This window comes from Trichomycterus rosablanca, chromosome 27 (assembly GCF_030014385.1).
Source record: "Trichomycterus rosablanca isolate fTriRos1 chromosome 27, fTriRos1.hap1, whole genome shotgun sequence".
Classification (NCBI taxonomy): domain Eukaryota; kingdom Metazoa; phylum Chordata; class Actinopteri; order Siluriformes; family Trichomycteridae; genus Trichomycterus; species Trichomycterus rosablanca.
The window spans coordinates 7,953,200-7,981,198 of NC_086014.1; the positions used below are offsets into that span (position 1 = coordinate 7,953,200).

The following is a 27,999-nucleotide window of genomic DNA, read 5'->3' on the forward strand; positions in this document are numbered from 1 at the left end:
TGGGATTAAACAGAACTAAACAGAGCTAAACAAAAGTAAACAGGACTAAAGCTAAAAGAAAGGCTAAACAGGACAAAACAGGACTAAAAGACAAAGGCAAAAGACAAGGCAAAACCAGATCAAAATACAAGCAGAGTTCAAAAGCAAAAGTCATATAAAAAACCAAACCGACAGAGTTACAGGCAAATAGTCTGGACACAGCGAGATGTTTTTTGTTAGTGAATTCCCTGAATTTGGCTCCATGAGGTTTCCTCAGACTATCCCGCTCAGTAGGCCAGCTCCTTATGATGGAAGTAACCATAGTGTCGAAGGCTTCCTTCTTCAAAACCAGCTCTACCTGCAGAACCTTCTAGATCTGAAACACAAAAGGTACTGTTCATGATGTCTAGACTGAGGGGTGCTGCTCGTGAAGTGAATGGGTTAGGCTCTGAAGAAGGTTGCCTTCGACGCCTGAGTCGCTTCCATCATATGGAGCTGGCCTACTAAGCGGGAAGGTATAATTTACTTTGATAGAAGTAAAAGTCACCTTTTAGAATACCACTTGAGTAAAAGTCTAAAAGTATCTGATGTTTAATGTTTAATGTACTTAAGTATCAAAAGTAATTTTCTGATATTAAATGTACTTAAGTATTAAAAGTAAAAGTACAAGTAAATGCTGTTAGTATAAACGGAAGCGGTCAGAATTTCAAAAAAATATGAAAATCTTTTAAGCCTGTAAACCACCTTAACAAATAACCTATTTTCTTCCTTCCATCTTAACATGATTTGTGCCAATTCATGATTATAATCAGCTGTTCACCTGTTTGAAATCACTTTTTTTTTTTTTTTTTTTTTTTTTTTTTTTTTACTTTATTACTAGCCCTAAATTGCTCTGTTCCATTTTTTTAGAATGTGTTGTAGGCTTAAAATGCATGTATGTCTATGTTAAGAACTAAAATGAAGATAACCAGACAAAACATGAAATATATTGGATTCAAATAAGATTAAATAAGAGTCAATGTAAATGTAAGAAACCCTGCATCTATTTTATTTGCATTGTATATACTGTCCCAATTTTTTGATTTGGATAGCACATTTAAGTCATAGATATATCCAAATAACAAAACAAAATAAGAGTTTAACAAAACGTGTGGCACTTTGAACCCTTTAATGGTCTGTTCAACCATTAGTTTAAATCGAAATATATGGGTAAAAATAAACTGTATTTAAATAATATTTTTGGGGCCTTATCTACTCCCTGATTGGCATGTGTAAAACTCAAAAATACTGGTATTCTTATTTCAAGAAAACACAATTTCTAACTTATGTCAACCTGAAACCAGCAGCTAAAAAAATCATTCAAAGTTGGAAAAGCTATGAAAAGCAAAGAAATAATCTTTTTAAAATTATTTTCTTGTTGAGACCATTAAAGGGTTAAAGACGTGTATTTTCCTCCGCACCATGAATGTTTCCTCTGCCGGTGTAATACAGAAGTTAGTTAAAGAAATATTTGTCGGCAGGTGAGTTTTTGAAAATGATGGACACATCCTCATGAGTTTTGCACTGAATTAATTCCAAACAAATGTAGTGAAACGTTATATCTGTGGTTCGAATGCAATCGAAAATGGTAGCTGGATATGTGAACAATGTTAATGCTAATAATAAGAAATAAAAAACAATGATGGTGCAGCTTACTTTGTTCATCATTCTTAACTTACATCAGTGTGTTGGACAGGGAGGTTCTGAAATGGCCATATTTCCATGTCTTGGGATGACTCACTTCCATGAATCACTTCACTGATCGCGAACTTTTGTTTGAACATTCTGATGAGCAAAGATGGCCAGAGGATCTCCAGTTTGTCAGCAAATGCTTGAGAAAGTTATTGAAATGTTTAAAAGCAATGTACCTCAAAGAAAGATTGGAAGGGTTTGTATGTTTCTCCCTCTACAGTGCATAATATCATTAAACAATTCAAAGAATCGGGAGGTATTTCAGTGCGTAAAGGCCAAGGGTGCAAGCTTAGGCTGAGTTTTGAGATGTTCTTATTCCATTGATTTGGATTTTCAGATCTAGAGAAGTAAAAAAAAAAGCATTTTTAGTGCTTGAGAAGTATGCTTTGTGTTTTTGAATGTGTAATAGTACTTTATGTTTTTGTTTGTTCTCATTACTTTATTTGCAAAACTTGGATGTGGACATTGGTAAATGCTTTTTCAGCAGTAGAGAATTACAAAAAAAGCTTTTTATTGCACAAGAAGTTCGTTGTAAGTTATGGTTCTATTCCTTTGACTCAGAAACTTGGTTTTTGACATTGTGAAATGCATTTTTAGCACAAGATGAAGTTAATAATGTATTTTAGAAGTGCACAAGAAGTGCATTTTGTGTTTTTGTATGTTTACATTACTTACAAAATCTGATTTTGGATGTTGATGAATGCAGTTTGAAAAAGAGAGTAACACAGAACGAGAAGAAGCAGAAGAGAAAGAAATAAAATCCTAACAAAAACAATGGGGTTCCAGCTCTTTGTACCCTAATGTATGGTGGCTTGATAGTGGGTGCCACACAGCAACATGGTTCCTGGGATGTGGGTATTTTGATTTCCTTTCACTTCCCAAACACATGCAAAAGGTAGACTGGTTAGTATAAATTGCCCCTTGGTATAAAAAGGTGAGTAACTGTGTGTGATGCTTTGGCTTGTATTTGTGTCCTGTTTCCTGGCTCACTGTGAAAAACAAGAGGTTGGTAAAAAAGAAAGAATAGATTTAATAGCTAATAAAAAGCATTGATAATTGGTAATTAAGTACTAAAATTGCACATTAAAATGGGCAATAAAAACTTATAAGTGGTTACATTGTCAAAAAACATAGATAGATAACATAGAACATAAAAAGATATTCTAAAGATTGGAACTTGGTATGAAACTTGGCTCACTGTCATATTTACATATTACTGTTTAATAAACTATATATTTTACTTATTTTATTTTTTTTAATCTATTTATTGTTGGGTTGCATTTTTGTAATAACAACAGCCAAAACATGTTCCTCTAGTGATGATTTTGATTTAGGTGTTAGAGTTGTATTTACATATGTGTAAAATACAACTCTGTCTCAGTATTCTCTGTAGACCCTGTTAACTGTGTATGTGTGTGTGTAGAGAACAAGCAGGAGGAGTCCATCTGCAGTCTCAACAATCTTGTTCAGGTGAGAGTAGCTGCTACACACCAAGCGGAACTGCAGGAATGGTATGTAAACACACTTTATGAGAGAGTTCTGTTTAAAAGAGCTGAATAATGTGCATGCATGACTTTTCTTTTCTATGAACAAATCAACAAATTATATATGTATGTATGTATGTATATATATTAGGGCTGTCAAACGATAAAATTTTTTAATCGCGATTAATCTCAGAATTTCATATAGTTAATCGCGATTAATCGCATTAAATAAAATCTGTGTAAATGTTATAGAAAACAAGGTTTTTTAAGTGAAATGTTACCATTAAAATGGTGAACACATTTTATGCTAAATGTACTTATGTTAAAAACTGCTGGGACAAGAGAAAACTGTAAGGGAGTTTTATTCACTCACATACTAGGCAGTAATACTATCCAGCAGAGACCCTACACTATCCAGCAGAGAATTTCTCCATCAGCAAACATTGTAGATCAGCGGTGCTTTAGGTGGGATAAGGTGTAGTTATTGTAACAGACTGTGACAATGGTTTGATGGACGTTTCTACACGAAGTGAGTGTGTTTTGACCCTTTGGGGCTTCCATAGTTCATGAACTAGCGTGCTTGACTCCGGTATTCAGTGCCGTAACAGATTAAGTTAATAAAGTGTTTTGCTCCCGACAACTTGTGAATATACTGTGTATTTATTTCTTTATTATGCAAGTGCATCCCTACGACGCTCAGTTATATTATTTTAACAAACCGCAAATGAACAACGGTGGCAAGTCTGACATTAAAACGTTGGTTCTACCGGTCAAGTCTCAACATGAACTAGAATTTGCGTTAACGGCACTATTTTTTTTAATCGCGTTAAATTGAGATCGCGTTAATGCGTTATTATCGCGTTAACTTCGACAGCCCTAATATATATACAGTGTATCACAAAAGTGAGTACACCCCTCAAATTTCTGCAAATGTTTCATTATATCTTTTCATGGGACAACACTATAGACATGAAACTTGGATATAATTTAGAGTAGTCAGTGTACAGCTTGTATAGCAGTGTAGATTTACTGTCTTCTGAAAATAACTCAACACACAGCCATTAATGTCTAAATAGCTGGCAACATAAGTGAGTACACCCCACAGTGAACATGTCCAAATTGTGCCCAAATGTGTCGTTGTCCCTCCCTGGTGTCATGTGTCAAGGTCCCAGGTGTAAATGGGGAGCAGGGCTGTTAAATTTGGTGTTTTGGGTACAATTCTCTCATACTGGCCACTGGATATTCAACATGGCACCTCATGGCAAAGAACTCTCTGAGGATGTGAGAAATAGAATTGTTGCTCTCCACAAAGATGGCCTGGGCTATAAGAAGATTGCTAACACCCTGAAACTGAGCTACAGCATGGTGGCCAAGGTCATACAGCGGTTTTGCAGGACAGGTTCCACTCGGAACAGGCTTCGCCAGGGTCGACCAAAGAAGTTGAGTCCACATGTTCGGCGTCATATCCAGAGGTTGGCTTTAAAAAATAGACACATGAGTGCTGCCAGCATTGCTGCAGAGGTTGAAGACGTGGGAGGTCAGCCTGTCAGTGCTCAGACCATACGCCACACACTGCATCAACTCGGTCTGCATGGTCGTCATCCCAGAAGGAAGCTGACGCACAAGAAAGCCCGCAAACAGTTTGCTGAAGACAAGCAGTCCAAGAACATGGATTACTGGAATGCCCTGTGGTCTGACGAGAACAAGATAAACTTGTTTGGCTCAGATGGTGTCCAGCATGTGTGGCGGCGCCCTGGTGAGAAGTACCAAGACAACTGTATCTTGCCTACAGTCAAGCATGGTGGTGGTAGCATCATGGTCTTGGGCTGCATGAGTGTTGCTGGCACTGGGGAGCTGCAGTTCATTGAGGGAAACATGAATTCCAACATGTACTGTGACATTCTGAAACAGAGCATGATCCCCTCCCTTCGAAAACTGGGCCTCATGGCAGTTTTCCAACAGGATAACGACCCCAAACACAACCTCCAAGATGACAACTGCCTTGCTGAGGAAGCTGAAGGTAAAGGTGATGGACTAAACCCAATTGAGCACCTGTGGCGCATGGAGGAGTGGAGGAGGTGGAGGAGTTCAAGGTGTCTAACATCCACCAGCTCCGTGATGTCATCATGGAGGAGTGGAAGAGGATTCCAGTAGCAACCTGTGCAGCTCTGGTGAATTCCATGCCCAGGAGGGTTAAGGCAGTGCTGGATAATAATGGTGGTCACACAAAATATTGACACTTTGGGCACAATTTGGACATGTTCACTGTGGGGTGTACTCACTTATGTTGCCAGCCATTTAGACATTAATGGCTGTGTGTTGAGTTATTTTCAGAAGACAGTAAATCTACACTGCTATACAAGTTGTACACTGACTACTCTAAGTTATATCCAAGTTTTAGTTCTATAGTGTTGTCCCATTAAAAGATATAATAAAATATTTGCAGAAATGTGAGGGGTGTACTCACTTTTGTGATACACTGTATATATATATATAAACACCTGTCATTTTAGTGTGGGAGGTTTCATGGCTAAATTGGACCAATCTGGTGGCCAATCTTCATTAATTGCACATTGCACCAGTAAGAGCAGAGTGTGAAGGTTCAATTAGCAGGGTAAGAGCACAGTTTTGCTCAAAATATTGCAATGCACACAACATTATGGGTGACATACCAGAGTTCAAAAGAGGACAAATTGTTGGTGCACGTCTTGCTGGCGCATCTGTGACCAAGACAGCAAGTCTTTGTGATGTATCAAGAGCCACGGTATCCAGGGTAATGTCAGCATGCCACCAAGAAGGACAAACCACATCCAACAGGATTAACTGTGGACGCAAGAGGAAGCTGTCTGAAAGGGATGTTCGGGTGCTAACCCGGATTGTATCCAAAAAACATAAAACCACGGCTGCCCAAATCACGGCAGAATTAAATGTGCACCTCAACTCTCCTGTTTCCACCAGAACTGTCCGTCGGGAGCTCCACAGGGTCAATATACACGGCCGGGCTGCTATAGCCAAACCTTTGGTCACTCGTGCCAATGCCAAACGTCGGTTTCAATGGTGCAAGGAGCGCAAATCTTGGGCTGTGGACAATGTGAAACATGTATTGTTCTCTGATGAGTCCACCTTTACTGTTTTCCCCACATCCGGGAGAGTTACAGTGTGGAGAAGCCCCAAAGAAGCGTACCACCCAGACTGTTGCATGCCCAGAGTGAAGCATGGCATTCCCTTGGCCCAATACTTGTGCTAGATGGGCGCGTCACTGCCAAGGACTACCGAACCATTCTGGAGGACCATGTGCATCCAATGGTTCAAACATTGTATCCTGAAGGCGGTGCCGTGTATCAGGATGACAATGCACCAATACACACAGCAAGACTGGTGAAAGATTGGTTTGATGAACATGAAAGTGAAGTTGAACATCTCCCATGGCCTGCACAGTCACCAGATCAAAATATTATTGAGCCACTTTGGGGTGTTTTGGAGAAGCGAGTCAGGAAACGTTTTCCTCCACCAGCATCACGTAGTGACCTGGCCACTATCCTGCAAGAAGAATGGCTTAAAATCCCTCTGACCACTGTGCAGGACTTGTATATGTCATTTCCAAGACGAATTGACGCTGTATTGGCCGCAAAAGGAGGCCCTACACCATACTAATAAATTATTGTGGTCTAAAACCAGGTGTTTCAGTTTCATTGCCAACCCCTGTATATATATATATATATATATACAGTGTATCACAAAAGTGAGTACACCCCTCAACAACAGAATTGATTATTGCAATAGCATCCTTTATGGTACATCTAACAAAATCCTAAAAAAACTTCAGTATATCCAGAATTCAGCTGCTCGCCTCCTTACTCATACTCGCTCCCGTGATCATATTACACCTGTTCTACAAAAACTTCATTGGCTTCCCGTTGCTCAACGCATTCAATTCAAAATTCTTCTATTCACTCACAAAGCTCTCCATAATCAGGCCCCATCCTACCTCACCGACCTGCTCCATCAGCACATTCCCTCCCGTAGCCTTCGCTCTTCTGAGGCTAACCTACTGTCCATACCCTCTAGGACCAAGCACCGGACCTGGGGTGACAGGGCCTTTTCCATAGCTGCTCCATCTTTATGGAATGCTCTCCCCAAACACCTACGAGATTGTCCTGACCTGTCCAAATTCAAGTCACTTCTCAAAACTCATCTATTCAGAGTGGCATTTAACTTGTAACAACACAAAATAAATGCTTTTATTTTTGCTATTCTTTTTAATAGTTTTTATACTTAGATCACGACAGAAATGTGAAGTCCTAGATCCTAAAACTTGTAAAGTTTTCAGTTTCCTGATTGCATGTAAATCTGTCCTGTTTCTGTCTAATTTTAAGAAATTGTTCTATATTTGTTGTTCTCTCTCATAATTTAGCTAATTTTTAATGAACTGTCTTATGCTGCTCTCTTTGTTTTTATCTTAATTATTCTTGATGTTGATGTACTATTTTGATTTTGTACTATGATTTGTATGGTGTATGTACGTATTTGTTTTGATTATTTGTCTTATGTAAAGCGTCTTTGAGTATCTTGAAAAGCGCTATATAAATAAAATGTATTATTATTATTATTTCTGCAGATATTTAAGTATATCTTTTCATGGGACAACACTGACAAAATGACACTTTGACACAATGAAAAGTAGTCTGTGTGCAGCTTATATAACAGTGTAAATTTATTCTTCCCTCAAAATAACTCAATATACAGCCATTAATGTCTAAACCACCGGCAACAAAAGTCAGTACACCCCTAAGAGACTACACCCCTAAATGTCCAAATTGAGCACTGCTTGTCATTTTCCCTCCAAAATGTCATGTGATTTGTTAGTGTTACTAGGTCTCAGGTGTGCATAGGGAGCAGGTGTGTTCAATTTAGTAGTACAGCTCTCACACTCTCTCATACTGGTCACTGAAAGTTCCAACATGGCACCTCATGGCAAAGAACTCTCTGAGGATCTTAAAAGACGAATTGTTGCGCTACATGAAGATGGCCAAGGCTACAAGAAGATTGCCAACACCCTGAAACTGAGCTGCAGCACAGTGGCCAAGATCATCCAGCGTTTTAAAAGAGCAGGGTCCACTCAGAACAGACCTCGCGTTGGTCGTCCAAAGAAGCTGAGTGCACGTGCTCAGCGTCACATCCAACTGCTGTCTTTGAAAGATAGGCACAGGAGTGCTGTCAGCATTGCTGCAGAGATTGAAAAGGTGGGGGGTCAGCCTGTCAGTGCTCAGACCATACGCCGCACACTACATCAAATTGGTCTGCATGGCTGTCACCCCAGAAAGAAGCCTCTTCTGAAGTCTCTACACAAGAAAGCCCGCAAACAGTTTGCTGAAGACATGTCAACAAAGGACATGGATTACTGGAACCATGTCCTATGGTCTGATGAGACCAAGATTAATTTGTTTGGTTCAGATGGTCTCAAGCATGTGTGGCGGCAATCAGGTGAGGAGTACAAAGATAAGTGTGTCATGCCTACAGTCAAGCATGGTGGTGGGAATGCCATGGTCTGGGGCTGCATGAGTGCAGCAGGTGTTGGGGAGTTACATTTCATTGAGGGACACATGAACTCCAATAAGTACTGTGAAATACTGAAGCAGAGCATGATCCCCTCCCTCCGGAAAATGGGTCGCAAGGCAGTGTTCCAGCATGATAATGACCCCAAACACACCTCTAAGACGACCACTGCTTTATTGAAGAGGCTGAGGGTAAAGGTGATGGACTGGCCAAGCATGTCTCCAGACCTAAACCCAATAGAACATCTTTGGGGCATCCTCAAGCGGAAGGTGGAGGAGCGCAAAGTCTCGAATATCCGCCAGCTCCGTGATGTCGTCATGGAGGAGTGGAAAAGCATTCCAGTGGCAACCTGTGAAGCTCTGGTAAACTCCATGCACAGGAGAGTTAAGGCAGTTCTGGGAAATAATGGTGGCCACACTAAATATTGACACTTCAGGAACTTTCACTAAGGGGTGTACTCACTTTTGTTGCCGGTGGTTTAGACATTAATGGCTGTATATTGAGTTATTTTGAGGGAAGAATAAATTTACACTGTTATATAAGCTGCACACAGACTACTTTTCATTGTGTCAAAGTGTCATTTTGTCAGTGTTGTCCCATGAAAAGATATACTTAAAAATCTGCAGAAATGTGAGGGGTGTACTCACTTTTGTGATACATTGTATATATATATATATATATATATATATATACTGTATATATATATATATATATATATATATACATGTACGTATATTAATTCACTGTTGTATTAAAATGAGTTATTTGGATCCATTTATATCCGCACGTCGGGAGGAGTAGTAATCTATCTATCTATCTATCTATCTATCTATCTATCTATCTATCTATCTATCTATCTATCTATCTATCTATCTATCTATCTATCTATCTATCTATCTATACACACACAATTTATACAAATATACAAATATATACTGTACAAGCAGGCACGTGCACAGATATTTTTGGGGGCAGGTGCTCAAGCCAAAAAAAGGGCACAGCCAAAATTATTAATAAAATAAAAAAAAATTAAAAAAACAGTAGAATATTTAACTTATATATTTATTTTGTTAACACAATCAATACACATCTAATCAAATAACACAAATTATCAAATTGCATAAATAAATGAAAAACAGGCAAAAACAAGGCCATATTGTGCACGCTTTTTAATAACCAAACAACTGATACTGATACATCTCCCTCATTTGCTTTACTGGTGGATGGCCTAATCCAGGATAAAGGAAAGCTGCTACCCTGAGCTGCTTGCTGTAGTTCTTTTTCTTTCTGCTTTTGTAACATTTCTTTTCTTGGCATTATGCTGCAACATTTGTAAATGAGATAAATCAATGTTGTGCATAATAATCAAGAGTGACTTACTGAATCTCCATAAAGGGGAGAACACAGTATACATCATTTTACTGTTTTCTGACAGAGCTGACGCATTACACTAATGGTATACCATTACTAGTATCAATTTACCTCACCAGACTGTCATGTAGCTCAACTTAAGACCTACCTTTGATTTCAAATCAGAAACCCACTTTGGGTAGTTAATGTTAACAATGGACCTATTATTATGCCAATAAAATCAAATAGACAGCTAAATAACATTTTCCTATTTATTCATCATTTTTTGTATGCTGTTCTATATAATAGAGCATTACATTTAGCCTTCTACATAGTTTGTAATGTTAAAAGCAAAATTATTCCTCATTTGTAAACCTCAACTGTTGAAGTATAAATGCTTGCATGAAAATAACTCCTTGACTAAAGGTGACTTTTCCTACACTGCTTTTTGGCCAGGATGCTGTAATTATAAAATACTGTGTGTTTTTATCTATTTTGAACACTTTACTGTGAGAGCTACTTGACATTCTCCTGCAAAATGTTTGTGCTCATGCTTTTTTTTCTTCAGGCTTTCACATAAAAATAAGTCAGATTTCAAATGAAACAAAACTAGTGAACTTATCTAATTTGTAAAACAGTAAAACTGTCTTTAAATTTTCTGTCTGTCTGTCTGCTGCAGTTTGTCCCCCTCCCCCTTCATTAAACATGACAAACGTCAGTAAACAGCTGGACAAGGCTTTGAAATCACGTATGTCATGATTGCTGAGTGCTAAATGTGTAGGCTATGTGTTATGCATGGATGCTCTTTTTATGAAACACTGTCATTACCTGTCTGTCTGATGCTGCGAGTCAGAGGAGAAGTGTGTAGCAGTGGTTTGGCCTGGCGCTCAGCACTGCACGAGTGCTAACTGCAGGAGGAGGAGGGAGGGGCAAGGCTCCTCAAATAAATGCCCCTCAGATATCAAAACACTTTTGGGGGGAATTGATGACAGAGAGGGTAATTTTTATTTTTAAATATTAATGAATGTAAAAAATAATTGGGCTCCAGCAAAAAGGGCACTTTTCTCATCCATGGCAAAAGGGCAGGTGCTTGAGCACCACTAGGGGTCTATCTGTGCACGTGCCTGTATACAAGTAACAAAGAATTGATTAAGTACTCACACTGTGGAGATTTTTTACAAATTTCATTCTCAGATTTTACATTTACATTTACATTTTCAGCATTTAGCAGACGCTTTTATCCAAAGCGACTTACACACAATGAGCGGAACACAATGAGCAATTGAGGGTGAAGGGCCTTGCTCAGGGACCCAACAGTGGCAACTTGGTGGTGGCGGGGCTTGAACCGGCAATCTTCTGTTTACTAGTCCAGTACCTTAACCACTGAGCTATCACTGTCATTTTACATTTAAAATCTTTTTTTTTCTTTTCACGTGGTCTATAAAACAGTGCAATATAGCAAATCAAAGATAAAAAATTAAAGACACACACACACACACACACATGCACTCACTGAGTGCACAAAGTGAGATCTATAACTGGTTTGATGAGTATGGTAAGGAAGAACTCCAGTGGTCTTTACCGAGCCCTTTGGGATCAACTGGACAGTAATTGCTTATAATCTTATGAATTACTGGACAGTGACTTATAATCCAATACCTGGGCCTGACCTTACACAAACTCTTTTCACTTAATGGACACAAATTACAACAAAGACACACTTTATGCTTCTGGATACAGTGTTGCTGGACCAGGACGGGGCCTTTCCTAACCAGCTGCCACAAATTTTGAATTATTATTATTATTCTTATTTCATATAATTGATTTGTATACACTTTTAATGACTGTGATAAATATACATCCTAGGGTTAGAATGTGTGCATACATTACTTGTGTTTTCTTTCTGAACAGTACGGCTTTATTAATACGTGCTTGAGGACTCTAGTGGTTGAGAAGTTTGGAGAAGAGACATGGGAAAAACTAAGGTTGTGACTAAACCCTTGGTGCAAACGTCAGTCCTTAAGTTAGGAACATCTGATCAGCTTTCTTGACTACAGCTTTATTTCCTCAGGTTATCAGCAGAAGTTCAAGACACCTTTATGACATATGAAATTTACGATGATCTCATCACGAGTCGTTTAGTGGAGCAGGCATGCAAAATGCTGGGTGAGCACACAAACAGATTTAAAAACCATGCACCTTGTTCACTTGGCTTTCTGTTATTCAAACACTCACTGGCAAGGATGAGGTTTAGGAGTGTAGAGGATGCTTTGTGTCTGTAGACGTGATAACAGCTCTGCTTTTCTGTTTTTCCAGTTAGTTATACACTTCTTCTAAATCTTTTTCACTGATTTCAATTTTACCTTTGTCTGCTCACATACATTACCTGATTCCATTCCTTTTGAAACTTGTTCATTATAATGGTCAAATACAGTGGTGTAAAAAAGTACTTTGTTAAAGTACTTAAGTATTTTTTTGGAGTATCTGTACTTTACTTAAGTTTAAAATCTTTTGACAACTTTTACTTTTACTCCACTACATCTTCTAAAGACAACACCATGAATGAAAATGTATACTTTTGTATACAAAATGTAAAGCTTTTGCCATATGCAAATTCATTACTTAAATAAAATGGCAAGAAATTTGAAAATTTGATGTGATATGTGTGATAGACTGCAAACAAGCAGGTGTAGCGAAGCTCAATGGATCAATGGTTAAGTTTATTTGTATTGGATGAAGTGCCTCCTATGTTTACCCAAAGATATGGAAATATCGGCTTTTTGAACTCAACCTCAAGAAACACACTGATGTAAGTAAAGAATGATTCACAAAGTAAAGCTGCAGCATCATAGTTTTTTATTTCCAATAATTAGTTAACATCAGAATCAGAATCAGCTTTATTCGCCAAGTATGTTTACACACACAAGGAATTGGTTTCCGGCTGTTGTTAGCTCTCTACAATATACAAACAATACAATATACAGACAAGACTATATGAAGACAATGTACAAAATTACATGTTCAGCAGAATTTGCATATGTACAGAAAATATAAAAATAGCATAAGATAAATAGTAAAGTAAGGTAAGTTGCAGTTACAGTATTATACAGCATGTATAAAGTGCAGTGTGGCATGTAAACAGCAACAGTAAACAGTACTTCAGTTTTAGTTATTAATGAGTTTGATGGCATTTGGAAAAAAACTGTTAGAGTGTCTGTTTGATTTTGTGTGCAGGGCTCTGTAGCGCCTGCCAGCGGGTAGGAGGGTAAAAAGGTCGTGTCCAGGGTGTGAGTAGTCTGTGATCATTTTTTCTGCCTGGGTTCTGATCCTTGTTTTGTATAAGTCTTTAAGTCTTTAAGACCACTTTTTGCAATCTGCATCTGTCTTGTTTTGTGGTTGAACCGAACCACACTGTGATGGATGTGCACAGGACAGGCTGTTCCAACAGCTCCTGTGGCAAACCGTGTTTCCTCAGTTGACGCAGAAAGTACATCCTTTGCTGGGCCTTTTTGAGGATGGAGTTGGTGTTGGCCTTCCACTTTAGGTCATTGGAAATAGTAGTTCCCAAGAACCTGAAGGTCTCCACGGTAGACACAGTGCTGTTAAATATGGTGATGGGGAGCAATGTCAAAGGTTTCCTTTTAAAATCCACTGTCATCTCTGCAGTCTTTAGTGTATTCAGCTCTAGGTTGTTCTGACTGCACCAGAGCACCAGCCGATCAATCTCCTGCCGATATGCAGACTCATCTCCATCCTGGATTAGTCCAATGATTGTAGTGTCATCTGCAAACTATTATATCTAATATATCTAGCTAACATTTTCAAATACATTCAAATCACAGATTTAACGTCGGTTTCTTCTGGGTACTGTGGGAGAAAACCGTTTCTCCCACAGTCCAAAGACATGCAGTCAGGATAACTAGAGATAAAAAAATTGCCCTGTGTGTGCCTGTGTTTGCCCTGTGATGGACTGGCGACCTGTACAGGGTGTTTTCTACCTTTTCCCCAGTGAATTGCACCAACCGACCAGGCTAAGTATAGATCAGACAAACAAACGTGAAATGTGGTTGCAGTAATCCTTTGTGGCTGAGAAAATGAACACTTTGCTTCAAAATAATCCAACTTTTCATGAATGATTTTTCAGCTTCAAGTTGACATGTAAGTTTTTAAGTTTTTTTTAACAGTGTCACCTACCAATAATTTTGAGTTTAACACGTCATACAAAAAGTAGATATGGCCCAAACAAGATTATTTAAACACAGCTTACTTTACCTAAGTATTTAGACTCACAGTAAGCTCAACCAAATGATTGAGCAGATCATTAAAGGGCTAAAATCACCATACGTTTTGTTTAACTCTCCTGATTTTTGCTTTAAATTAATTCTTCCAAAATTCAGTGGTTATAGATTATTGGGATATTTCTATAACTTGAATGTACAACCCAAATCTGAAAAAAGGTGGGACAGTATAGAAAATATTTTTTTTATTAACAGCATATACTTGTACTTCTACTTTCAATACTTAATTTAATTTAATATCAGAAATTTACTTTTGATATTAAACATTAAACATTAGATACTTTAAGACATTCACTCAAGTAATATTCTAAGAGGTAATTTTAACTTATATCAAAGTAAATGTCTGGTAAGATATTTGTACTTTTACTCAAGTATGGCTTTCAGGTTTATCTACCACTGGTCAAATATGAGCTGATAAATAAAAACCAGGATGTAAAAGAACAACAAAAATAAATAAATAAATAAATAAAATAACAATAGTGTAAGGCCTTTAACTGTCTTTGTATGTGTGATGGCCTTGGGGACTTATTTTGTGCTGGGTAGAGACTGAGACCATGAGAGGTGTTAACAATGTCCCTCCTGAAGGTTGCCCATTGAGAGCGGTGTGTCACAGAGGATGCTGGTCTGAGTGTGTGGACAAGAACAGGTGTGAAACTTAGAACAGGTCACACACCTGAGCTCCTTATACTGTTGCACGATAGGAGCAGCACAGGAACTGAAAATTAAAGGTGATGCTCCTTTGTGTTTGCCTTCCAGATGTCTCTTCTGAGGTGGTGTTGAAGCTCTTTGGAGAATACTTCTTTAGCTTCTGTAAAATGTCTGGCTATGACACCATGCTGCGCACTCTTGGTGGTAATTTGGTGGAATTCATTGAAAACCTTGATGCTCTCCATAGTTACCTTGCATTATCTTATAAGGTATGATTTTATACTGCTGTATCTGCAACCATGTGGGGTAACATATTACCTTTCCTGGCAATTCATTAAATGGTTTTTGAGTTTTTATAAACATACTTACAATTATTATTCTAATAAGGTGTATTTATTTTTTCTATGTAAAACATGATTCCATGTCTTTTATCTGGTTATTCAATTATTATAGCCTTGGTTGTCCTTGTGTCTGTGGTGAAACTGTTTTTTTTTTTTTTTTTAGGTGAGACATTTCAGAAAGTTTGTAATTTACATTTCACATCATAAGCAGAAGGAATGTAGGAAATGCATCATCACAAACTAACTGTGATGTAAGAAAATCTGTGAAATCAGCTTATTTCATATTGCTTTAAAGAACTGTTCTTTTTTCTTATCCTAACTGCCATACAGCTAGATGTATGTGAATGACTGACATTAAGTTCCACTGCTTTGACAACAGATGACACCAGAGCAATAAGCTACTATATAAATTTGCACCATCTGTGAAAAAATCAAAGGAACTGCATTTCCCATTAAATTCCAATACATTTGTGTCGAAAATCTCTATGAAAAAATCTGCTAATGAATATGTGTATTGCTGGTAAAGAAGATCATTAAGCAGACATTTATGCAAAGTGATTTAGAATTGTGAACAAATACAATCCAAGCAATCGTAGGTTAAGAGGCTTTCTGAAGTGGCAACCTGGCAGTGGGGGAACTTGAACCATGACCCTCTGATTACTAGTCCAGCACATCAACCACTGAGCTACCTGAAAAAAACTAAATTGGCAACCACTGTAACCTGCTGTGTCTATTATGTCAGGAGATGAATGCTCCATCTTTCCGTGTGGAGCGAACAAAAGATGGCAGAACTCTGCTCCACTATTACTCAGACAGGAAAGGACTCCACCACATTGTACCTGGTACAGTAAATAAATCAATTTAATAGCTAGTTAGCGATAACTGTTTTGTAATCTCAAGACCAGCCATAAAGGACAATTCAAAAGACTTAAAAAGACCTTTATTCTAAATCTTTTGTGGTGTTTCCATGACTACACAACAGGCATAATTGAAGCAGTGGCAAAGGACTTTTTCGGCAGCAAAGTGACTATGAGCATCTTTGAGCAGCCGGAGGAAGAAGAGCGAACAGGAAAGAAGGAACATGTAATTTTCCTCATGACACAGATAAGTGAAGGGGTGAGGATTGAAACTCAAGTAAATGAAGGAAACAGGAAAGATGAAAGTCAGGTTGAAGACATGGCTGTGTCAGGTATGACAACATCTTACAGTAATCAGTAGTATCATCTGTCTTTATTTGTTATGTTTTACATTCACCTCATACATTTACAAACGTCCTTATCACAAAAGACTGTTCTTTAAAAATAACCATCATAACTTTTTATGTGACCACCTAAATATTGTAAAATTAATTGCCTTGGGAGATGCAATGAGCTGGCTAGAGTGGCTTTTTAAAATGATTTATGATCTACAAAGCTACATGTACAAAGCTACATTATGAAGTTGTAAGTAAAAAACTGTCTATAATTAAAACCAGTAAGTGAAAGAGTAAAAGTAAAAGGTCTCTTTTACAGGTAACATAAGCATTAAATGTGTTGGAGCTAGCCTGACTCTGTATCATCAACAGGTGTTTATTTATGATAACGATTCCTGAATTGCCTTCTCACCATCTAGATAAATTCTGTCAATAATGTAAAACAATGTTTTTTTTCTAATCTGTCAAAAGACAACTGATCCAGATACTTTTAGATGGGTGCAGTCAAACTACCTTTACTTGAGCAAACTGTTTTAAGAAACAGTTATGAAAGAACATAAATTAGAATTTTGTTGTTGTTTGCTGTATGGAAGAAGTGTGTTAATTTGAACTGTGTGAATAATTTCTTAACAGAAAATCCCAAGACTGTCATGACATACAAGTCTACAAGTATGTATAAACGTTTGACAGTAAAGCCATTTATTCTTTTCATTTCAGGCACCATCCTACACTCATTCTGCCCCAGCTACCCAAAAAGATTGTGGATTGATGAACAAGCTTTCTGCAATGCCTTTCCATTTCATATTGTCTTCGACCAACACGTAAAAGCTTTTTGACCTATGGCATTTAGCAGCTGTTTTGCTACTGTGCTTGTTTCACAAAGCTTTGTTATTAAAAGTGGAAATAGTATATGTATTTATGTGTCTCTCTCTAGCTGATTGTAAAACAAACTGGTGTAAACATCCAGAAGTTTGTACCAGGGCTGCAGAAGAAAGGTATCCACCTGGATGAATACTTCAGCGTGGTCCACCCTGAAGTAACATTTAACATCCGCAGCATCAAGAAGTTTATCAACAGCCAATTTGTCCTGAAGACCAAAAGAGAGATGCTTCCTGAATGCTTTCAAAGCCAGTCCATGCTTAAACTACGAGGTAACGATTGCTGTTAAAAAATTATCATTGGGTATTGTGACCAATTAAGGTCTTATAGGGTGTAAAGAGCTCTGTTATGTAATTTTTGATCCCAATCTTCATGTACATTGTGATGTGTGGTTTTATTTTAGGTCAGATGGTATGGATGGAATCTCTACAGTGCATGGTGTATCTCTGTTCTCCTAAACTGCGCAGTCTGCAGGAGTTGGAGGAGCGTGGCTTGCACCTGGCTGACATTGCTCAGCATGACACAACACGCGACCTCATCCTGCTCAATCAGCAGCGACTAGCTGAGATTGAGCTTTCCAACCAGCTGGAGCGCAAGAAAGAGGAACTGCGTATCCTCTCAAGACACCTAGAAATTGAGAAGAAAAAGACAGAGACACTACTGTATGCCATGTTGCCACATCATGTTGCCAACCAGCTTAAAGAGGGCAAGAAAGTGGAGGCAGGTAAAAGAAAAAAAAATCATATTATTACCTTTTTTTAACCAGGAAATAATCTCACTGAGATTTACAGTCTCATATATATATATATATATATATATATATATATATATATATATATATATATATATATATATATGTGTGTGTGTGTGTGTGTGTGTGTGTATATCACATATATGTATATCACATGTGAAATGTGGGTTTACATGTGAAAGTTCACTCTATGAATATGTAAATGAAATGTTGTTTTCATTAACATTATTTCACACATTTTATGGTTTAAAGATTTTTTTATGGACAAATGTCAGTGGCCTGCACAGACTTCAAACCTGCATCAGTGCCAAATTGTTTTAAATTGGGATATCCAAAAAGCTCATGATCAAATACCTTAGACTTAAAATGAACTCTTAGTATTGACATAGACTACCTTGTTGTTTTAGCACAAAATGACTTAATATTAGATAATTTTTTCATAATATATTACCTGTGTTTTAACTGCTCTTTCTTTGTCACCCAGCTCAGTTGTAAAACATGGGTCTCACAACGGATTTAAACATCTTTTTTGACATCTTTCTTTTTCACATTAGTAATATTACTCATTAACAGATTAACGTTTCTTTCTTTTATTTGCTTAATACCTCTAAAATAAGAAATATAATTTTGTTAATGATGCTGACTAACTGATTTATGTCAAAGTTAAGTCTAATGTATTTGTATAGTGCTTTTTACATTAGACATTGTCTCATTGTCTCAACTTTACAGCATCCAGGACCGGAAAACCAAAAACCTCCTGCTGAGCAAACCAAGGGCAACACTGGCAAGGACAATTAAAAGAAAGAAACCTTGAAAAAAAACAAGACTCAACAGGGAACCGTACATTAAATAAATTAGATTTAAACAAATCATACATGCACAAAAATAATTTTAAACAAAATTAACTAGTGAAAAGCATAAAGAATTTAAGTTCATCTTTCATTCTATTCTATGGTAAAATCTATTAGTGTGTTCTGGACATTTTGAGTGCACACGGCAGATTTCCGTAGTATCTAACAGGATAGGCATTGTTGGCATGGCAGTCTCAAACCTGCAAGCTTCAGCTCAGGTGGGTAAACAGCTTCCCAACACAAACCACCTCGGGGTAAAAAACAAAAGATGTAGTTAATATATGATATGAACTAAGATGCAGAGAGTAGCATGAGACACCAGCACCCCTAAGTATTACAGCAACACTAAAAGGCAAAATCCATGCCTTTAAAACTAGCTCTGCTAGAACAATAAACAAACTCTAGTTGGTTTAAATTCTATTCTAACATCTTTGCACTTACTGCCAATTCTGCAATATTTACAAAATACATTTACCAACATGTAAAGCTCTATGTGGCCTTGCACAGAATTTCAGTAAACTTATTGTGCAATACATCCCAGCACATTTACTTTGTTGACCAGGCTACTTTTGGTTACTTTAGGTTCTTAGAATTAAAAAGCCACAACATGGGCATGAATGTTCTCATATATGACCTTAAAATGTATTAACATTAGGATTAAAAATCTTGCCACCTCTGTTTGGGATTGAGACACAATCTTTAATTCCAGATCAAAAACCTGCCTATTTACCTAACTTTTGATTATTTTTTTGTAAAACAGGAGCATGTGTCTCCGGTCCTGGGAGTCTGGTGACCCCTACTCACCCGTTTTTTTAATAATATAACTTAATGTACTGTATATTAAGGCACATAACTTGAGTTACAGTTCAGTTTGCCACTACTAATAGCAAGGTAAAATAATGAATTCAGTTGATTTTTGATCTATCAATTAAAAATGAATTCATTCATTGAATGGTGGACCTTAACAGAAAAGTTAAAAAAGGTTTGCCCAAATGAAAGACTGACGAGCATTATTTTTTTAAGCAAATCACTGGTGGGTCTGTTTTGCAATATTACAAGTCATATTATTTTGGCTGTAGGTTAAGGCTCAGAAAGCAATGAGTTCTGATAAGCTTTGAGATGCTGCTTTAGATGTGTTATTACAGACCATGATGATCCTATACTGCTTGACAACTTTGGAGTTGTAATGTTATGTTGTTATTGGTGGTCACTCATAATTTGGTCTCCACTTCTGCTAACTCATGCTTTACGTTAATGTGCACATTTGTGACATCATTGTTTGCGTTTGGAATTATTAAGCAAGTAGGTTTGTGTGTATGTTTCACTGACATTTTTGCTTGATACAAGACTTCAGATGTTCAGTAGTTTGTGGACACCTTTGTCTGATTCTTCTCTTTATAATGCGCTCATACATTTTCCATAGATAGATCTAAACTGCAGGGAGGCTAGTCAAACACATGTATGCAAACTGTGTATATTAAGCCACACTGTTGTAGTATGTGCAGAATAAGGCCTGGCATTATCTTGCTGACATAAACATGGGCTTCCCAGGAAATATGTCACCTTGATGGCAGCATGTGTCTCTCTAAAATCTTAAAATATGGTACCAATGGTACCTTCACGACAAATGTAGGCTTTGGTACAAACTTTTGCACTAAGAACTGTTTCTGGAAACATGCTGAACCCTGGACTTATCTGACCACAGCACATGTTTCTACTGTCTGTCTTTTTGTTTATTTAAAAAAAATTTCAGGCTCAGAGAGCTTAGCTGTGTTTCTATGTATTTGTTGTGCATTTCTTAATGCAGCAACAGGTTGTGTTAAATGGCAATGGTTTTCAACAGTGGTTTCTAGCTGTGCGTGACATGAAATTTTAGAGTTTTTAAAAACACATGGTTCAAGTTTTTCATGACAAGACATATGCTAGGATATTGTTAAGTCAGCTTCCGCGCTGTCAAGAGATTTGGATGCTCGGTTAGAGAAGATTCAGAGATGCTAAGCTAAACATCAGATTTTCTGTGGAATGTTCAGGGTCTCAATTTAGCTGACAAGTTTGTCAGTACCTGGCAATTGTAGAGCCTAAATATCTGCATTAGTGGTTTGTTTTAGACTAAGGGGTGATGGAGAGGGATTGAAAAAAGGACATTGAAAAAGAAAGCCACTGTTAAAAACTCAGAAATAACAAATTCAAGAAGCAATTCCAAGTGGAGGTTGCCAACAAAGGAACCACACACAACAGACAGACTTTGTGGTGCCATAAAGTATGCAAAAAGCACCTAGAACAGATGACAGATGGTGAAGAGAACTTTTACAATCTGCATAAGATTGGCAGAAAGGTGTGGGAGATGGGGATCTCGCCAGAAGAATGAACACAATTAGTCTTTAATCAACAGTCTAAGAACAGTGGTGAAAGATGGTAAAAAATGCATGCGTTCATTTTTTTTTCAGAAAGCATGTGGCTTTATGTGTATATGTTTATGTGCACAAAGATGTATTCAATCAATAATGAGAAGGCCATGCAACGAAGAAAATAAATAATAAGCGGTTTGAATTTAAGCGGTGCTACCGGTCTGTACTAATTAGCAAATGCTTTAGGGAGGGGTGGCTGAAACTGCCTAGCAATTGGGAGTTGCACCTGTTACTGCACTTTCAGTGTCGATCCCAAGCCTGGATAAAAATATGAGGGTTATGTCACGAGGGGCATCTGTAAAAACTGAATAAAGGAGCAACAAAAAAAATATTAAGAATGGTAATTTTGGCAAATTCATTTAACAAATTTTATCTGTATGTAATAAAGTGTAAACTGGCAAGTCTATAGAGACCAATTAAATAATTAAATAAATCACTTAATTAATTAATGAGATAAGTGATAACCTATTTACAAATACCACCCTTATGGTGGTATTTGTAAATAGGTTATCACTTATCTCATTAATTAATTAAGTGATTTATTTAATTATTAATTATAATTAAATATTAATTATTATAATTATTATTATTATAATTAATATTACAATAACCATAAATACCATAACCAAAGTAAGGTAACCAAAGTAAATAAAAATAAAATAATACTAGGTCAAAAGACAAAAATATCTTTTTAGGTTAGGACATAGCTAACTAAATGCTTAGCGTGTCTCCCTGCAACAGCTCCACTGGCAGTCTAGGCTCCATCAACTAAACTATCAATTAGCTGTTGGAAACAATATGTTTTTTAAACAACAGCATTGCTATAAAAACAGTAGTAATTTAAACAAACCTTGATAATCTGTATTCGTTTTTCTATCTGTTCTGTACTAACTTTAGGTGAGTTCAAGGTCTGCACTATTCTCTTCAGTGATGTCGTCACCTTCACAAATATCTGTGCAGCCTGTGAACCCATCCAGATAGTGAACATGCTTAACGCCATGTACTCAAAGTTTGACCACCTCACAAATGTCCATGATGTTTACAAGGTTAGAAAAGTCCAGACAAGTCACATCTATTGCAGGCAATATTTTATTGCTTTTCTGTTTTCATTAACCTATTTGCGTGATGCAGGTGGAAACGATTGGTGATGCATATATGGTCGTTGGTGGTGTGCCCATTCCCAAGGAGACCCATGCTGAGCGTGTGGCAAACTTTGCCTTGGGAATGAGAATTGCAGCCAGGGAGGTGAACAGTCCTATCACAGGGCAGCCAATACAGGTGCTTTTGCTGTTTTTTGTGTGTTTAACTATGTACCCAACTTTAAATATACATGTTTAACTGAGTGTTTATAACATGCCAGATAAGAGTGGGTCTACACACAGGACCTGTGCTGGCTGGTGTAGTAGGTGAGAAAATGCCTCGTTACTGTCTGTTTGGAGACACAGTTAACACAGCTTCACGTATGGAGAGTCATGGAGTTCCTGACCACATACACCTGAGCCCTTCTACATTCAGGTATCATGCAGGTTTACTGTACATTTACTTAGAGAAAACATGAATTTAAGCACTTTTGTTTTTGTTATTAAACATACCTTTATACACTTCTACTTTTACTAAATGAAAGTTTTTACAAACACCCCAGACAAGTGTGTCACAAAAAGTCACTTTTTAGTAGTTTTAGACTCATTACTTGAAAAGGTGCACACACATTTATAGAAATCAGAAATTATTTGCCTGATTAAATTAAAATAGAAATAGTCTTGCAATAATATGTTTAAAGAATGCTTTAAAGCTGTGTTTAAATTGTTTTTTTTTTAAAGGCATCATGTACCAAGTTGCAAAAACAGTTGTTTTTTGCTTATGTTGCACCCACTGTTGGGTTCTATAGTTGCTTTGAAATTTCAAATTTGATATATAAGCAACTATAGAACCCAACAACCATTTTTGCAACTTGGTACATGGTGTCTTTGAAAAAATAAACTATTAACTAGAGCATATTTCTATAGCTACTACATGTCAATATTTAGCAATTAGCCATTATGTGGGCCATTCCGCCGAATCAAGCCGTTTCCGTCCCCAGGACATTATATTTGTAAATGTATATGAAAATTTACTTTAAATTGCATCTTTAACTGAGCAAAGTGTCCTGCACAATAATATAATTGCAAATTTAGGATATATAATTTAAAACGTTAATAAAAACTTCCTATAACACTGAAAACATTTTGTTTTTTTCATGTGCGCACTCTCTAACACTACACTTTACAGTGAAACATAATGAGTAAAATATTTCAAAAATCTTTTTTCCTTGCATTGTTTGATGACTCCATATCCCATCTATGTTTTTAATATATATTCATCATTAAAAAATTATAAAAATGTGTTTAAAATACATGTTTTAGTCATGTCCCAAGGTTTACGCTAACATATTTATTCTTCTGAAAATTTTTGAAATATTCTACATTTTCAACCAAAATTTACTTTACCTGGCAATAAGTTCTCTCTTTTTCCCCCTGTTTGATAATATTGTACCTCATTTTGTAAATTCATCTCAAAGTACATTCCTGTTAGTTAAATATTTTTAGTTGTTATTTGTTTATTTTAAAGATATGTTTTTGATCAACCACTACACTGTAATCCAGTGTTCTTATGCTTTAAGCGTGAACTCCATGCTGCTATATTTCATGTATTTGCTAATTCTATGTTAAAAACTTAGTCCTGTTAATCATATAAAGCCATCCTCCACTTAAAAACCTTGTAAAAATTAAACAAAGTTGCCTGAGATTGACAAATACACATTCTGACTAGTTAAGAATGTGTGTTACTAGGTTCATTGTTGAACAAAGATAAAAAATAAAAAAAAGTTTTATCAAGTTACTACATGCAAATAGCACCCATTTGGTGAAATGTGTCTTACCTGTGCAGATGTGCCTGTATATGCTTTACACATTTGAAGTTTAAGCTATTTTTTTATGTAACATTTGTCCAACTGCATGTCAGAGATCATCACTGTGAAAAATATAAGAACCTTCAACCCCAAATCAGAAAGAGATGAGACAGTATGTAAAACGCAACTAAAACAGTTTTTACATTAACTTTTTATGTTGAATTGTATTTGTTATACATTAATTGCTGCATTTCAGGCGTGCTACACATTCCAAATGGGACAGGACTAATTTAGGACTATTAACAAGGTAAAAAATTTTATTTTTCCAGTTCTACTAACTTACAAGTCTTTAGACTGTGGGAGAAAACCGAAGCTTTCAGAGGAAACATATGCAGACACAGAGAAAACATGCAAACTCCACACAGGAAAGACCTGACCGCTCCATCTGAGCATTGCCACTAGGACCTTCATAGGACGTTCATCAGTAGCTGATAAGAAGGATTACTACAATTCTACAATTCTACAATACAGAGTTACATTTACAAATGCCACTTAAAACTTTGCTGTGCAGAAAAAAAGCCTTATGTTAATCATGTTAAAAGGCGGTGTCAAGTTCTCTGGGCTCTGAGGCATCTGTGATGGACCATCACACTGTGGACATGTGTATTGTGGTCATAAAAATTTATATTTCAGAACTTTTTGGATGAAATGGATGTTGTGTGCTCCAGACAAAAGACAAAAGGGACCATCTAAAGTGTTATCAGCAACCAGTCAGAAAGCCAGAGTCATGGTATGAGGTTGTGTTAGTGCCCTTGGCAAAGGCAATTTACATTTCTGTGATGGCAGCAGTAATGCAGAAAATTGAGATTTTAAAGCAACATATTATGCATTTTTAGAAAACCCTTGCTGCACACATTTCAAAGGCATGGCTGTGGAAGAAAAGGGAACAGGTACTGGACTGACCTGCCTGCAGTCCTGACCTGCCCCTGACAGAGAATGTGTGTTGAACTTTGGAACAAAAGTGTACAACAACCCTCTGCTGTTGCACACTTTAATACATGTTTGCAGGAAAAATGGGACAAAACCCTTAAAACATCTTACTGCTTGGTTTTCTTGGTTCCAAAATGTCTTTAAAGCAATGTGAGAAGGAATAGCAGCATTACAATGTGGGAAATGTTTTTTAAATGTGTTGCAGGCCTGAAATGCAAGAATTGACATGTATTAACAAATAAAATGAAGCTGACTAGACAATACATTAAATATCTTGGTTCATACTATGTACTATGAAATAAAAAGTCAAAGTAAATGTAAAGAGCAATGTGTTTAAATGCATTTTTCATACAGTCCCAATTTGTTTTCTGATTTGGGGTTGAAAAATTATATAGTCAAATGTAATCGTTTGTCCTTTAAATAATATGATTGTCACTGTGACCTGCATCTACTAAAGACCCACTATAGTGAATTATCGATCTTTGTTATATCACATGTAACCACGAATGTTGGCTTATCATTCTATGAAGTGTTCTTAGGGCTAAACAGTTTGAGATCCGTGAAAGGGGCGAAATACAGGTGAAGGGAAAAGGCCTAATGACCACCTACTTCCTACTTCAAAACCTTGAGCTCTCTGAAGACCAGATCATGGGCAACCAGGACAAGACTACCTGTCTTTACAGAGATGACCAGCAGGAGGTGGCACAAACTGGAAATGGTAGGGAACTGTTTTCATGTACATTATATTCAGTAATGATTTGGGGATATGCAATTACTTACTGTACTTGTACTCCCACCTGTACTCCATTTATCAACAGAACGGCTTAAAAATCCTAAGAACACTATCTGGTATCTGGTATAATATTTCTACCAGAAAACACAAAGTAACATTATTACTAAATCACCATGGTGTACAAACTAATACAATTTGGTCAATGTGGGACCTGTGGGTTCCTTTCAATTGATAAATGGGTACCAAGGTTGACAATGTGTACAGAGAAATATCAGCCATTAACAGCCCCATCAGATGGTCCAAATTCTGCATTTCCATTAGGTAAAGCAAAGATGTGGCAGAAGAGCTATAAAGAAGTTGAAGAAAAAAGGCGATCATCTGCTAAAGAACGAAGTAGCAGTTCCTCACCCCTTCCTTTAGCTGAAGACCCTTCACCTCTGCCTTCACACAATCCTTCACCCTGCCCTCCTAATGCTGATGTTGCCTCTAGACCTCATGATGTACTTTATTATGTGCCAGATTACTCAGCACCCATGGAGAATGGCATTTCTTCTGTAAACATGAACACCCGTCTCTGCACTCTGCTTTAAATCTCCTATTACTCAGAACCTCTAAATTCATTAGGAACAACTCTCAAAAACCCCTTTCAACTAAACACAAATGTCATTTTATTGCATTACAAGGAATATCCCAAGTGATGTGGTGCAGTGATAACATTACAAATATTGATAATGTTTTTTTTTTTTTTTTACTGTCAGGTATATAACCACAGGAAAATTATGCTCAGTGAAATACTATAAACTTTTTACTTTGTAGTATTTAAAAACTTTATATATTTTATAGTATAATTTATATATTTTATAGTATAATACTGTGTAGCCTATTGACTTTATTGTGTATGTACTTTCTAGTGAGGGTTACCCTGTATTGGCTGTATCAATTTCCTGAAATGGATTATTAACCTCACATGACATTTAATCCTGAACTGCATAATATAGGTTGACTTGACAACAATATTTTAGTCGGATTTTTGGTCATGTACTTAATGTATATAAAAGTTTATATCTGGAATAACTAAATAAAAATCTATACAAAAATCATTTGCATTTTCAATGCATTTACTGCAAGTATTCTGGATAATTACAAAAATTTACCAGAATTAATGAATTCATTATTCAAGTTTAAACAAAACAAACATTTGTTTCATTTTCAAGAGTTCAAGTTCAAGAGTTCAAGAGAGGCTTTATTGTCATTTCAGCTATATACAAGTACATACTGAAATTAAACAACGTTTCTCGGATGGACCAGGGTGCAACAGAGCAAAATTACAAGACAATACAATATACACAGTGCAGATAAAAAAACAGTACAACAAATACAAAAAAAGCCTACAATAAATACAACAAACATTCTAATCTAAAAGTAATTTAGGGAGACACGACTTCATTTCAAATATCATCAACCGCTTTAACCTGGTCGAGTTGAGGTTTCACCCAGAATCACTGAGACATGAACACACCGTAGACAGGGTGCAAATCTATCACAAGGCTTTCCCCACTTCCTGGACATAGCCAATCATTAGTCAGCCAATAGCACCTCTGATAACTGAAACCTGATCAGAGGTAGGCTAGTGTAACAGACAGTTGTGCACCCCAAGCAACCTTACTATACAATCAATTTAAATTAATTAATACTACATTAAAAACCTATTAACCCAGGAGTTCTCAAACTGTTAAGTGAGCCAAATGACATCAAAATATTTGTTGGTTGCATTAAAAATTTATTTAGAATTAATGTATAAATTTGACCTGTAAGGAGCATTTTGCACAGCAAAATGGTTGCAGCATATTTCTGGGAGAAAAAAACAGACCTTGCCAAATATGAAAAGGAGCATCCAGACTGTTATCAACAAAAGGTTTAA

General features: G+C 36.8%; 1 protein-coding gene across 1 annotated transcript; it reads left to right on the forward strand.

Moving 5' to 3' along the window:
- The first annotated feature begins 205 nt into the window (after positions 1-205).
- On the forward strand, positions 206-26,668 carry gucy1b2 (guanylate cyclase 1, soluble, beta 2). Its single transcript, XM_062989309.1, has 15 exons — positions 206-369; positions 3,134-3,221; positions 12,012-12,085; positions 12,172-12,266; positions 15,155-15,315; positions 16,130-16,229; positions 16,370-16,576; positions 17,297-17,400; positions 17,514-17,730; positions 17,862-18,182; positions 22,366-22,514; positions 22,600-22,746; positions 22,829-22,983; positions 25,876-26,073; positions 26,425-26,668. The coding sequence occupies exons 1-15, from the start codon at positions 206-208 to the stop codon at positions 26,666-26,668; spliced, it is 2,424 nt and encodes an 807-aa protein (XP_062845379.1).
- Positions 26,669-27,999: the final 1,331 nt, after the last annotated feature.